Here is a 15,741-nt window from a genome sequence, read left to right as displayed (position 1 = left end):
CATACATTCATGTCCAAACAAATGAGACTGACCTTTTTCTGGTGAACTGAGAATGTCTTCACACAAGACCCGTTTCCTGCTATCCTTGGCTGCAATCAAAAACCTCGTCCTGGCTTCCAGTAATGTTCTCCTCTGAAACTAGCTCGTATAGCTCTCGTTTCCTGCTTCTGTCGTGATGCTGTGTTCTACCTTTTTCGAAACTGCAATCAGCTACCGGGAACTCTTGGCTCAAGGAGGTTCTTTTACTCTCAACCTGGCCTACCTCTCGTTCCACGATAGATACTCCACACTCACGGAACTACACCGGCTTTCTCACTCTCCGTACACTACCGTCTACTACTGGACTTCACTTCTCGACAGCTCAAAACATTCTGATCTCTATTTGTCATTCATTCCCCTACTTTCTAAATATCCCTTCCAGATTCACAAATCAAACTTCCACCACCAACTCTCATTCGCAGTATTCCTCAAAACCAATTTTTAATCTTTCTAAATATGCTTAATGGATTTCAAAAGAAAAATAGTTAATTCCCATTCTAAAATTACTTTCTACTAATTACAAAATTTAATGATCTATTATCTACTTCAACTGAGTCTTATTTAGCATAAGCTAATGATCGAACCTTCCGCGAACTACGATAATGACCTATTATCGATTTCACTTGAGTTTTATTTAGCATAGGCTAATGATCGAACCTTCCGCGAACAACGATAATGGTACGCGCCATTCACTTTGTTTGTTCTAAGCGCATTGTCCCGAGTTTCTTTTAATCACTTCTTAAAATTAAATATAACAATTTGTTGCATACAGGTTGTTCTAAATTTATATGCCCGTGGTTGAGAAAATTGAAAATATTTTATATTAAATTGAATTCTGTTTATAATTATCAAAATTTAATTTTCATATCAAATAGAAATATAACAAATCCCCGCCTTGTATTCGATAAAATTTATCTGCATTTTTAAATAAATTTTCTCGAGGCAAAACCAACTCCCTGTATATTTCCTTACTTTAATCTACGTCTTATACCCCTTCTTCTTGTGTTACTCTAATTAGTCCCACCTGTAGAGTAATTGTTTCCTTATTTTCAGTGTCCTCATCCTGTGTTAGAGTGTCGGCTATTATGTTGTCTTTCCCTTTTTCCCATATCAATCTTATGTCTTTTTCCTCAGATTTTTCACATACTTTTACCGTGTATTCTGCATCCTCGTTTTCATATGCCTCCTCTTCAAATGCCACTGTTTCGATCATATCTTTTTCGCTTTCATTTGTTAGCTTTATTTCTTCTTCTCCTGAGCTCATCTCTTCTTTTGAGGAATCCCAGTTTTCTTTTGCTTTTGATACTCTCAATTTTTCTTCTTCTGGGCTCAACTCTTCTTTTGAGGAGCCACAGGTTTCATTTTCTTTTGTCTTTTTCTGACTTTTTCTCCCTTTTCTTCTTTGTCCTTGCTTCGTTGCCAAATTCATTTCCACTGTTTGTTCTTTACCTGATTCGTCCGTATTTTGTTTCTCCTGTTCCTTGTCCTGTTCCTTTTCTTTTTCTTCTGTTAGTTTCATCGTATTATTTTTAAAATCTATCACTACATGTTTTTCTGCCAATTCGTCAACTCCTACTATCATGTCATGTGACATATTTGGCATTATTACACATTGTAGTGCATACATATTCTTACCCAGTCGTACCATTACTCGTATGCCTTCATTTATAGTTGCCAATGTCCGTTTGTTTGCGCCCACTAAATTTACCCTAGGTATTTTGTAAATTAAATTTGTTAAGTTAACTTCTTCTATTAGTTTTCTGTTGACCAATGTTATTTCCGATCCAGTATCTATCATAATTTTAATTGGTGTCTCGTTGATAAATCCATCCACAAATTTTAAATTAATTCCATTTTTCTTTTCGTTGTTTCCTGCCAATTTAATAAACTCCTTGGGGTGACAAAAGATTCCTGTTTGTTTTTTTGTTTTTAGTGAGCGCCGTCGTGAAAAGACGCCGGTTGCTCATTGTTGTTTATATTTTCGTCATAATTTCTCTCTCCGTCATATTCTTCTGTCTGGGTATTATTTACCTCTCTTCTATTTTCTCTTGGTCTGTCGGATCTGTTTCGGTTTTCTCGATATCCCTGTTCATTTTGTCTACCATTATTTCTGTTTTCTTGATTTGAGCGTGTGATGTTTCTACTCTGGTATTCTCGATTTCTGTCCTTATTCCATTGCCTATTTCTTTGTTCATAATTTCCTCTTCCGTTGTCTCTATTTTCGTTTTCCCTTCTGGGATTAAAATCTCGTCTTGTATAGTCCCTCCTATTTTGATTTCTATCTCTGTAATCTTGTGTTTCTCGGGGCCTGTAATCTTCTCGCGACTTTCTTGATTTTCTTTCTCTTAGACGTGATTCTCTTATTTGTAGAAATTGGCATAAACTATCTATGTCTTTGTAGTTTTGCAATGTGATATGGTCTTCCAGCGTTTCCTCGAAATGTCTTGCAATCAGTTCGACTAATTGTTCCGATGAGTAATTATATTGTAAATGTTTTGCATTATTGTAAATTTGCAAAGCATATGTCCTTTCTGATATACCCATCCTATCATTGTATTTCCCATTTTGCAATTCCTTGTTAATTTCCAATTGTTGGACTTTTCCCCAGAAATAATTCAAAAATTTTTGTTCAAATTGTTGCCAACTGTCAAATTCTTCTTCTTTGCAATCGAACCATAGGCTTGCTTCATATTTTAGATGGTTTCTGATAGTTTCTTTTGCTGTTTCGAAATTTCCGATGTGCTGTATTTTCTTTTTCAGGCTATTTATGAACGGCACTGGGTGTAATCTTCTTACATCCCCGCCAAACCTTATCTTCACGTCATCTGTGCTATGTATAACCATTTCTCTTCTTTCTCCGACATTCTGTTGCGTCCTGTTTTCGGTGACTTGTTTTTCTATTTCTGTGATTCTTTTTTCCACTTCTTCTCTGTCTACTTGAATAGCATTTTCTAACTTATTTTCCAAATTTTCTAGTTCCTTTTTCTGGCCATTCGTTAACTCCTCCATTTTGTTTTGAATTATCATTTCTTGTTCTTTCATGTGGTCCTTCATTCTAATTTCTTGTTCTTGCATGTGATCTTTAATTTTCATTTCTTGCTGTTCTATCTCGTTTTTCATTGTTGTCAAACATCCTTTTATTTCCTTTTCATACTTTTCTATGCGTTCCTCTATTTTCTTATTGTTCTCTTCTATTGCTTGTTTTGTTTCCTTTTGATTGTCATCCATTTTTTGCTGTGTTTCATCCATTTTCTTTGATGTTTCTTCCTGATTTTTATCCATTGTCCTTTTTGCTTCATCCATTTTTTGTGACTGGAGTTGCATCAGTTGTAATAGTTTATCTATTCCTGATAATTCTTGCTGTTCTGATGCCATGATTGTCGTGTCTAAAATATCTTCTTGGTCTGAATGTTCTTTTTGTTTTTTTGTTGTCTTTGCTTTGGCTTCTTGTCACAGACATTTGTTTTCAAGAAGTACTATCCCCGCCAAATATGAAATTTTACTAGTATGTTACCAAGACGACTTTTTCTCACCCAAATATTATAAATTGTCAATAAATATATCAAATGTAAATATCGTAAAAATAAAATATTAAATCAGTTATGTAAAATTTGTACCTAAAGAGATCTAAAATTTTATGTTATCAAATGTAAGTATCTCACTTTTTACCACAGGCATATAAATCTTCAAATACCGGCTTTACTCTTTCTATCCTTCAAATTTGCCACTAGAAATACTTTACAATGCTTTCCACGTTGGACGACAGTTGATGTGATCTTGATTATTGATATGAGATAATATTTTTATATGTCATTTAATTTAATCAATGCATTAATAATAATCTAATTAATTTACCAGATCACATATCAATATGTTTTCAATCTCAGGGCTTTTTATAAAATTAATTACTTACATACGTGGCTTCTAAGTATTTCTCAATGGTTCCTAATCGGGATAGGAAAGAAAAGAGTAAAATAATAACACATATGGGTTACAATTGTAATCAAAATATTGTTTATTTTATTTAAATGGCAATCACTGCTTAATATTTGCTATATCTTATTATTCTTAAACATAATATTTACACATGGGAATCTTATTTCCTTTTGGTTTCCAATTGAAAGTTTTTATTAACATTTAACTATTATGATTTATTAGCAATAATTCTATTTAAGTTTGATGAAGCTTTTCTGATATTATTGATTATGTTTCTTCAATTTTAAATGTGGTATTTAATACGAAAAACCCATACATTCATGTCCAAACAAATGAGACTGACCTTTTTCTGGTGAACTGAGAATGTCTTCACACAAGACCCGTTTCCTGCTATCCTTGGCTGCAATCAAAAACCTCGTCCTGTCTTCCAGTAATGTTCTCCTCTGAAACTAGCTCGTATAGCTCTCGTTTCCTGCTTCTGTCGTGATGCTGTGTTCTACCTTTTTCGAAACTGCAATCAGCTACCGGGAACTCTTGGCTCAAGGAGGTTCTTTTACTCTCAACCTGGCCTACCTCTCGTTCCACGATAGATACTCCACACTCACGGAACTACACCGGCTTTCTCACTCTCCGTACACTACCGTCTACTACTGGACTTCACTTCTCGACAGCTCAAAACATTCTGATCTCTATTTGTCATTCATTCCCCTACTTTCTAAATATCCCTTCCAGATTCACAAATCAAACTTCCACCACCAACTCTCATTCGCAGTATTCCTCAAAACCAATTTTTAATCTTTCTAAATATGCTTAATGGATTTCAAAAGAAAAATAGTTAATTCCCATTCTAAAATTACTTTCTACTAATTACAAAATTTAATTATCTATTATCTACTTCAACTGAGTCTTATTTAGCATAAGCTAATGATCGAACCTTCCGCGAACTACGATAATGACCTATTATCGATTTCACTTGAGTTTTATTTAGCATAGGCTAATGATCGAACCTTCCGCGAACAACGATAATGGTACGCGCCATTCACTTTGTTTGTTCTAAGCGCATTGTCCCGAGTTTCTTTTAATCACTTCTTAAAATTAAATATAACAATTTGTTGTATACAGGTTGTTCTAAATTTATATGCCCGTGGTTGAGAAAATTGAAAATATTTTATATTAAATTGAATTCTGTTTATAATTATCAAAATTTAATTTTCATATCAAATAGAAATATAACAATATATAAATTGCAAATTGAACATACAACAAATAAAATAAAATAGGTACAACATAAGGAACTGACAGGTTTATGCTACTGCGTATGGAACCCAATTTTCTTAGTTATTCATTAAGAAATTCTTCTATTGAATAATATGGTCTTTTGGATAGATAGGCTTTTGTCATTTTACGGAACTTAGGGAAAGATGTTGCAGATTTAAGTTGTAACGGAAGATGATTGTACAGTTTCTTTGCGGAATATAATATAGATTTCTTTACTAACTCAGTGGATGGAATCGGTAAATAAATATCAAAGATTGAATTTCTGGAGGAGTAAAGATGATTGGGCCTTGATGGAAAGACATGAAGGTGTTTACGAATTAAACAAACCGTTTCTAGAATATATAAAGATGGAAGTGTTAAAATTTCGTGATCTCTGAAGTAACTTCTGCAATGTGTAGATCTTCTGAGGCCAAACAAATATCTTATTGCTCTTTTTTGCAATCTAAAAATGACATCAAATTGAGCAGCTGTACTAGAACCCCAAAAAGGAAGACCATATCGAAGATGAGACTCGAACAACGAAAAATATGTTATTTTAGAAGATGCTAAATTGATTTCCCTTGAGACAGATCGTATTGCATAGCAAGCTGAGGCGAGTTTCTTACTTAACGAATCGATATGAAGGGACCATTTGGGGTTGCTGTCTAAAAAAATACCAAGAAATTTTACAGAATCAACGGTACTGATCTGGCTGTTATTAAGAGGCAAAGGTTGAAGAGCTCCTTTATAGGATAATGCTACTGTTTTATTTACATATAGGGTGGATGCTCCAATATCCTCCTTTTCTTTTATTGGTCATTTGAGTTCACTATTTTGACCACAATATGCCGAGAATTGTCGTGCAGAAGAATGACCCCAAGTGAGAGCTTCCAGTATGTTTTCATTTTATTGCTTGATGGGGCTTGTACAAAGTTACATTGTAGAAATTTCCATTGAAATGCACTCTAGATTATGTAATTTGAACTCTATGCTCAAGGGTCCTTTATGTTAAAAAAAAACTTTTACCATGACCTTGCATACAGAAGGTTGAGTTTTAAGCGTTTTTAGTGAGAGAAAATTTGCATGTTTCCATTGCATCGATGAAAGATTACGTGGATGATTCAAAATATTGACACCAAATTTCGTCGCTAGAAATTATTGACGAAAGAAAGTCATTACCGATTTTCTTATGCTCCATGATAGCATGTTGCAAATACAAAACCATTCGCAAGCTTTTTTGCTCTGATTTAAATTCAAAGTTTTTCTCTAATTAAGCTTTTCATAGATGCCACATTACTCTCTGTTGATGCAGTACCCAAAGCCAAAGCACCTGGCCGTGGCTTACCATTGGTATCATATCTTCCACGCTTAAAGTTTCTGTCCATTCCTTTATATGTATTTGCAATGGTGCAAACCTTCAGCACACAAAAAATTATTGACTTGTTTCCATTGAACAAGTGTATATTATCTTCGAAATTGCCAGGCCACCTTCATAAAGATGAGAAAATTCTTCTGCAACAGAGATATAAGCATCCCTCTACGATTAAGAATGCGAAGAGGCTACGTATTTAACACGCTATTATACGGTGTAGAGGCCTGGACTCTCAAACAGAACAACACAAAAAATATTGAAAGTTTCGAGATGTGGTGCTACCGTCGAATGCTGAAGATAAGTTGGGTTGAAAGAATCACAAATCTTGAAGTAATACGAACGATAGGAGAGACCCAGAAATTTTGTTAACCATAAAACGAAGAAAACTCGAGTATTTGGGTCACCTGATGAGAGGTCATAAATACGCATTACTTCAAAATATAATGCAAGGAAAAATAGAAGAAAAACGGAATCCAGGCCGTAGAAGAATGTCATGGTTGCGCAATTTGAGAGAGTGGTTTGGCTGCACCACTAATGAACTTTTTAGGTCAGCAGTAAACAAGGTCAGGGTAGCCTTGATGATTTCCAATCTCAGATAGAAGTGGCACAAGAAGAAGAAGATAATATCTTCGTATTTATACGCTTCAATTGAACAAGCATATATGTAGGAGAAGATAAAATTTGACACGCAATTTAATTATTGTGTATTTTTAGGTCGGATATAGAAACAAACCAATACCAGTTTACCATGTACATACCAAAGATTACAGCCAAAGCAAGATACGAATCCAGTGGAGTTCTCATATTGGTACAAGCTTCTGGAGGAGGAAATTATTGGGGAGAGTATGGTAAGATATACAGCTTCATAGTGATATGGTTGATAAGACTTTAGAATAAGTTAGATTAAACATGAATGGTTAATAATATTTATATTCTTTGCTATTTTTAGAGGGAGTAAAGATCAAGGTATACCTAAAAGGATCACCAAGAGTGATAAATGATAAAACTTATCTCATAGTGCAACAAATGAAGATGGATTTCAGTGTTAAAGATATTAAAATGGGAGTTGATGGTATACATAATGGAAATACTGTTCTACGTAAGTTAATATTCCTTTTAGCCATAACATATTTTGATTTTTTACTGGTAATTAGGTACCACAGGCTATTATTAGCTATTAATAAAGATTATTAAGGGAATGGGTACGAACTTTCGGCTTCAATGCTATTTAAATGGGATTCATTTTTTTCGAATCTTGAGAAAACTAACAAGTATTTTTGAAAAATTTAAACGCAGAATGAAAGATTATGTTCTTACCGAGGGCCGAAAGTTCCTGAAAACTTCTGTAATGTTTATTTTAATAAGTTACAGGGGTGTAAAACTAAGTGAAAATGTAGTGTGATTTTTAATTTTAAATATCTCATTCAAAAGAAACTTTATATTTATTCTAAGGGACTTTCGGCCCTCGATAATGATTTATTCTTTCATTCTGCGTTTAAATTTCTTAAGACCGCTTTACAGCTTGCAAGAAAACTTGCTGCAATTTCTTGCATGCAAGACTTTCATGCAAGTCTATTGCATGGTCTTTTACAGCTTGCAACCCGGCTTGCATGCAATTTGAAAGTTTTACCCTTAACCTAACTTATAAACTTTTGTTTTTTTTAATTACTTTATTGCTGTTTATTTAACTTGGTAAATTTCGAAATGCCAAGACTATCAAAAATAACCAAATATAAAAGGAAAAAGGCGGTAGCAGCAACTTTAAGTATTATTATTGCTGCAGCCAGCCTTTTAGTCACTAATTTAGAACGCCGAGATCGGAGATGGTGAGTAAGATCTTAGTTGAACAAGAAGAGGGGTAATAATGTATCTCCAACAGAAGAATTTATCCAAGTAGATGATGAAAATGACTCTAATTTTCTAGGAATGAATGTACATTTTAATAAACCCTTGGGAAAAATTGAACAATTACAAAGAAATCTATATTTCGAAATACTATTTCTGTGAAACACAAATTAATTATTATCCTAAGGTACTTAGCTAGAGGAGAGAGAGCTTCCGTAACTTAATATACAATTTACAATAATTATAGAATCTCAGAAAGTGCCATTTCATTATTCATTCATTTCCATCGTTAATCGTTGATATATTTCACAAATAAACAGAAAACAGCTGATCGGCATGTATTCGTGAATCCGTGTCGTCAATGACATTTGATATTGTGGAAAAATCAAATTCGCCTAGACTTGCATGAAAACTTGCAGAAAAAATGGCACCAAACCGATTATCGCGCAATTGCAAGAAGTTGCATGCAATAATCAACTGACGACATACTGCGCATGCCTTTAGGCAACTTTCTTGCGTCTTGCAGGTAGAATTGCAAGCTGTAAAGCGCCCTTTAAAAATATTTATTAGTTTTTTCAGGATTCGAAAAAAATGGACACCATGTCCGTGGTGATATTTTCCACATCGAACATTCGCTATCTTTGTCATACAACGCACTGAGTCGAATAGAATATGGTGATAAGACAGTGACAATTTTAAATATTTGACATGGCATCGGGAATATTTTGAGTTGTTGATTAAATAATATTGATAGTGTATTTGATACATAATTAATTTAATACGTGAACTTAATAAAATGTTATTTATTATTTATTATTTATGGAAGATCCAAGCAGAGAATACACCAGAAAATATTCAATTATTCAAGTATTTTGTTGTTAAAGATGTTCAAAATTGTAATCGTTTCATAGTAACAATATATTATTAAAAAACCACTTTATTACTTTTCCTCTTTTCTCGATTGAGTATTAGTTTTTGTTGTACAGTAGATAAATCACTGAATACATAGTTAGTGTAAAAATTATCATTAATCAACTGAATTAATTATTAAGGCAATTAATTATACAAGTAACAGTTATCCAACAACATTCAAAAGCCATCTCTTTAAAGTTAATGATGACATTGTCAAGTAAAGTTTACATATCCATACCAGTGAGAACTTTACTACACGTAATTTGCCATGTAAAGACAAAAAAAGTAGGGATAGCCGTAAAATATTTGCGAATTATGTACCGATGGTCTTTTCCCTGATTTTCTATTGATCATATATTTTAGATCTATAATTAATTATGGATGTATATGTAGTTCAGCTCTTAAATATACTGTAAACAGAGTAGAAGTTGTACAAAACTTAGGACTGCGCAATTGCTTTGGGAGCTATGAAGTCAACTCCAAATAAGGCTTTACATGTAGAAGCTTTAGAAATGCCACTCAATTATAAAAGAGAATATACCTTAGCTAGAAATTTTCAATGGAAATTTGATAACTAAATAAAGTGTTTACCACAATAACAATATAAACAAACTGAATGTAGCAGAATGAGAGACCTTTCGAAGTCTGTCAAAATTTGATTATAATTTAAGTTAATTGACAGCTTAGACTTGAAGATTTTCATTCTGTTTTACATAAAGTAAGACCAAGTTACCATGAAAACATTAGTATTAGGTAGCACTAACATCTTAAGAGCAATCTTAGAGAATTGGTCAGACTATAAATATATATACAGACGCATCGAAGACATTAGTTGGTACTGGATGTGCCTTTTATATACCTGCTAATAAGATAGAAAAAATGATTAAATTAAACCACGATTTTCCTATCTTTAGTGATATAAAGTTATCAAAAGGTAGGTAGCGTTTTCACTATTATACACGAATATTTAGGTATGAAAAATCTGTTTTCCAAATAGGTGCAGCGATTTCTAACACCAGAACAAGAACAACAATGCATTGATGAGTCGCGGTGCTGTTTGGACATATTTAATTGGAATAAGTCTGCGTTTTTTGGTAGTTATGTCTATCTTATCAGCCCTAAACATCCATCCTTGGATATAGGCCTCCTCTTCCTTCTTCCATGCCTCTCTATCTTGGGCAATTTGCATCCATTTTGACCCAGTGTGTTTCTTCAGGTCATCTGACCATCGCATCTGTGGCCTTCCCCTTTTTCGTTTGTGGTTCCATGGTCTCCAATGTATTACCATCTTAGTCCATCTTTCATCCTTCTGCCGTAGGGTGTGTCCGGCGAATTTCCATTTAAGCTTTGCTAGTTGGGTAGAGACGTCTTTCACTTTTGTTTTGTTACGGATCCATTCGTTTCTTTTCCTGTCTGATAATTTAATAATTGATGGATTCGACCGTTACTTGATGGAAGTTCATTTTATCTCACAATAAAACACTGAAAAACGTTTGTTTTCTATACTTCCACAAAATTTATTACAACTATGTTATTACTACAGCTGTTTCGGCAAAGTGCCTTTCTCAAGTGATATATTTTACAATGTGTTTGTCTTTTCAAGTCTTTAACTGAAGAGGTTGAGGAGTGGGGAGCTGTTTGTCTCGAGTTGGTCATTCAGAATTATATCTGTATTTTTCAATTTATTAATTTCCTGTAATTATTAATTGATTCTAAAAGTGATAGCTTAAGGCCTTTATTTTGAATATGTAGAATTTGAAACTCTTCATTGAAAGAATGATTATGATCTAGAAGGTGAAGTGCGTATGTAGAAGTGTCTGTTTTTCTATTGTTGAAAGCCCTTTTGTGTTCTGCTATCCGTTTGTCAAAAGTTCTGCCAGTTTGACCGATGTAAGTTTTCGGACAGTCACCACAAGTTAGTTTGTACACACCACTCTGTAGTTGCTTTCTCTTTCGGCTTTTATTGTTTTTAATATGTTTGCTTAAGTTGTTGTTAGTTCTGAAAGCTGGTGTTATTCCCCTCTTTTTTATGTATCTGGCTATTTTTGTTGTTATTTTGCCAGTATATGTGAGAGAGCAGAAGGTACTGGGTTTTTTCTGTGGTGGTGGATACACTAACTTCAAGGCTTTCTTATGGAGTTTTTGGTTTAAAATGTTGTTAACTGTTTGTTCGTTATAGCCATTGTTTACTGCTATTTGTCTAATGATATTTAGTTCTGTCTCGAAGTTATTTTTTGTCATAGGAATTTCTGTCAGTCTATGTATCATGCTATGGTAGGCTGCTAATTTGTGTTGTGTAGGATGGGATGATGAATTGTGTATAGTTGTGTCAGTATGGGTAGGTTTATGATATATAATACGGAGAACTCATGTTTGTTGTGTAGTCTGGTAATCGTTACATCTAGAAAGTTTATGGAATTATTCTGTTCTGTTTCTATTGTGAACTCAATATTACTATGAAGTGAATTAATGTATGATAGAAATTGGTCAAGTTGTTGTTAGTTCCTGTAAAGCAGGCTAGTATGTCATCCACGTATCTCCACCAATATAAGAACTGTTTAAATACGGGGTGTTTAGAAATTGTTGTTTCAAGTTGGTTCATAAATATATCTGATAGTAATGGGCTTAGAGGATTACCCATAATAAGTCCTGCACTGTTGTTTGTGTAAATTTGATTATTGAATTCAAAATAGTCTTGATTTATGCAAATTTCAAGAAGGTGTAAAATTTCAGATGCAATGATCGGATTTGTACTATTATGTTCTAAAAGGTTTTTAACCAAAACAAAAGTTTCTGTAGGAGGAACACTAGGAAAAAGATTTTTTACGTCAAATGAAATTAGTCTGGAGTTGTTGGGCAATTGAAAATGTTGTATTTTATTAACTAGTTCTAGTGTATTTTTTACGGTGAATTTAGGTGAAAATTTAGTGTATTCTGTAATAATATCTGACAGTTTTTTTGAAAGTTTATATGACGGAGCTGTATAAAAAGAAACTACAGGTCTTATTGGGTGGTCAGGTTTGTGTAGTTTAACAAAAGAGTATAATTTAGGGGGTTGTGGGTTCATAATATTAAGGTATTTCTGTTCTGTTGGATTTAGTATTGATTTTGAATTTTCAATGGCTAGTTTAATTTGTTTTCGGTATTTTTCTGTGGGGTCTTTGTTTAGTGTTACACTATTTTGGTTATTTAAAAATTCTATTGTTTTGTTATTATAGTCACTTTTATCGATAGCAATAGTAGTGTTACCTTTGTCTGCTTTTGATAATTTAATGCTCAGCATTTGTCTTTCCATGGCTCTTTCTGTCTTTGCTATTTTTTCCATATTCTCTTTTGTAAACGTCCATGTCTGAGAGCCATATATTAAGGTGATACAGTAGCGATCAACAGGTAGCAAAAACGCGTTCCAAGATTGCAGCTGTAATTTTGAATATTTTTTCGAGATATTTGGCACACGTATTTGTAATATAATAAAGAATGGCGGTACAGAGCCCAATTTGAAAAATATATTAATATGTGGAAATTACTCTGTAATTAAATACAATATTAAAAAAACAAGCCTGTACCGCCATTAAGAAGAACAAAAAAATACATTTTCTTCAAATAAAATTTTTTATCCGATGCCTAGATTTTGTGTCATTTTGGAACTACTAATGAAATAAAAATTTTTAGTAGTTCCAAAATGACACAAAATCTAGGCATCGGATAAAAAAGTTTATTTGAAGAAAGTGTATTTTTTGTTCTTCTTAATGGCGATACAGGCTCGTTTTTTTAATATTGCATTTAATTACAGAGTAATTTCCACATATTATTATATTTTTCAAATTGGGCTCTGTACCGCCATTCTTTATTATATTACGAATACGTGTGCCAAATATCTCGAAAAATTATTCAAAATTACAGCCGCAATCTTGGAACGCGTTTTTGCTACCTATTGATCGCTACTGTATCACCTTAAAACAGGGAGTATACATTGATTGAAGGCTTTTGTTTTTAGGTATGGCGGGTATTTTCTGTTCTTTAGAATATAAGACAGTTTTCCGAATGATGCCCAGGCCAACCTTATTCTTCTCTTTATTTCTTCGGTTTGATTTTCTTTATTTAATCTAGTGATTTGTCCTAGATATATATACTCTTTTACTTGTTCTATTCTTGTTTGTGCCACTGTAATTACTAGTTCTTCTTGTTGATTGGTCATGGTTTTTGTTTTACTGTAATTCATCTTCAGTCCTATCTTTGTCGATTCTCTATCTAGTTCTTCCATCATTCTTTGTAATTCTTCAATTCTTTCTGCTATTAATACAATATCATCAGCATATCGTAAATGATTCAGATATTGCCCGTTTATGTTTATACCCAAACCATCCCAGTGCAGTTGTTTGAACACATCTTCTAGCGCTTGGTAGTTATGTCACAATGAGTAAAACATGGATCCATCACTTCATTCCGGAATCAAGTCGGCAGTCATCTGAGTGGACAGCTCCCGGAGAAAGACATCCAAAGCGACCAAAGACACAACAAACCACTGAAAAGGTTATGGCCTCTATATTTTGGGCCTCGCAAGAAATTATTGTCAGCGATTACTACGTTAGTTTATTGGGGCGTTTGAAGACTGAAATCTTAAATAAAATGCTTTATTCGTTAAAGAAATTGTGTAACCAATACAATGCACCGTGTGACAAGTAAATGAAAACGATGGTAAAAAGCACTAATTTTGTTTTTAATTGCTTCCGCACCCACCGTATAGTCCAGATCTGGTCCCAAGCGACTAACACCTGTTTTATGAAGTAAAAAGTGCCCCGTCGCAAGAAATATTGCTCCAGTGAGAAGTAATCGCCGAAGCTGAAGTCTATTTTGATGGTAAAGATAAATCGTTTTACAAGGGCGGCACCGAAAAATTAGAAAATCGGTGGAATGAGTAGATTAGTTTGATGAGTCAAAAATAATTTTTGCAAAAGAATGTTCCCTATTTAGGCTCACTTTCTCATTAGAGTTCAACTCAAGTTCAGCGCCATTACCGAGTTCAATGCATGAAGTGCGTACCACCTATAATACAACGCACTTCATGCCTTGAACTCGGTTATGGAGCTGAAGTTGAGTTGAACTCCGAATGAGCAAGCGGACCTTAGGCTCAGGACTTAGACCGCATATTATTTTCAAAAAACGATATATCAATGAACCGATAACAAAATAAAAGTTACTCATTAATTTGCAAAGTTAATGAGAGTTTTTTTTATTTATAATTTTTCTTTCATTTTTAGAAGCCGCACTTAATTTATTTATCAACTCGAATTCCCAGGAGTTGTTGAAGGAGATGAAACCCCATTTGAAGAAAAAATTGTTGATCCTCATGAGAAATTTTGCCGATAAAGTGTTCTCACAAGTACCTTACGAAGCCTTCATAGCATAAATTTTTAGATATAGAGGATAGGTACTGTTAGAATTTAAATTATCTCACTAAGTGTTTTTATAATAAATTATTATTAAACTGTTTATATTTCATTAACGAATTTGAAGATAACAGCAATACCATATGTGGAGAAATTTGGCCTACTATTTTCTTCAAAAAAAAAAGAGAATACACTTCTTGGTATGTATCTACACTACGACCAGACTGACAATAGACCTGAGCTGCGTGCGAGCCGGAGGAGCGATGCAAAATTCATTTGGGACTTACATTGCAGGGTTGCCACGGTTTCTACAAATATTTACTGATTTCTTTTGAACTGTTGTTTAGATGAATCATTGTCTCATTGTTTATAATGAGTTTAATTTAATTATTTAAATATTTTAAATTTTGCCAATCAAGTACAGAAGTGGGACAAATAGGTACTTTACCAAGCCCTCATAGCCTAAGTTTTTAAATATAGATTGTAGGTACTGTTATAATTTAAATGATCTCATTAAGTGTTTTTAATCAACAATGTTATATTAATAATGTTCGGTTACTATAAACACTATACCACATAAGCAAACTGATAGATTATATTCTGAATGAAATTTTACATGCCATTACATCTTCGTAGACTTTAAAGCAGCGTACTGCAGCGTCTGTTGACACATCTAATTATATTCGGCTATGCTCGAGTTTGGAATACTAAAAGGATTGGTCGAATTAGCTAAAATGAAAATAAGGAAAGTAAAATGGAAAGTGCGGGTAAAAGAAGATATTTCAGAACCATTTACAACTAACAGCGTTAGAAAAAGTAATGAGATATTCGGGAATAAACTCTAAAAACAACACATCCAAAGAAATAAAAACAAGAATATGCGTGGCTAATTGCTGTTATTTTGGCCTAGACCCTCAACTAAGAGCAGGGCTGCTTTATCCATTAGGCAATATAGGCAGTTGCTTAGGGCGGCAAATTGTGAGAGGGCGG

General features: G+C 33.5%; 1 protein-coding gene across 1 annotated transcript in view; it reads left to right on the top strand.

The window, feature by feature from the left end:
- The window catches only part of LOC126880624 (uncharacterized), a 78,222-nt gene extending 63,372 nt beyond the window's left edge, over nt 1-14,850 (top strand). The window contains exons 9-11 of the mRNA XM_050644635.1: nt 7,319-7,452; nt 7,554-7,703; nt 14,623-14,850. Of these exons, the coding sequence (XP_050500592.1) occupies nt 7,319-7,452; nt 7,554-7,703; nt 14,623-14,771 (433 nt within the window). The 3' untranslated portion in view covers nt 14,772-14,850. The remainder of the gene's footprint in view (nt 1-7,318; nt 7,453-7,553; nt 7,704-14,622) is intronic.
- The last annotated feature ends 891 nt before the right edge of the window (nt 14,851-15,741 follow it).

The sequence above is a fragment of the Diabrotica virgifera genome, chromosome 2 (genome assembly GCF_917563875.1).
Source record: "Diabrotica virgifera virgifera chromosome 2, PGI_DIABVI_V3a".
NCBI classification, from domain to species: Eukaryota; Metazoa; Arthropoda; class Insecta; order Coleoptera; family Chrysomelidae; genus Diabrotica; species Diabrotica virgifera.
This window is presented reverse-complemented; position numbering and strand designations above follow the sequence as displayed.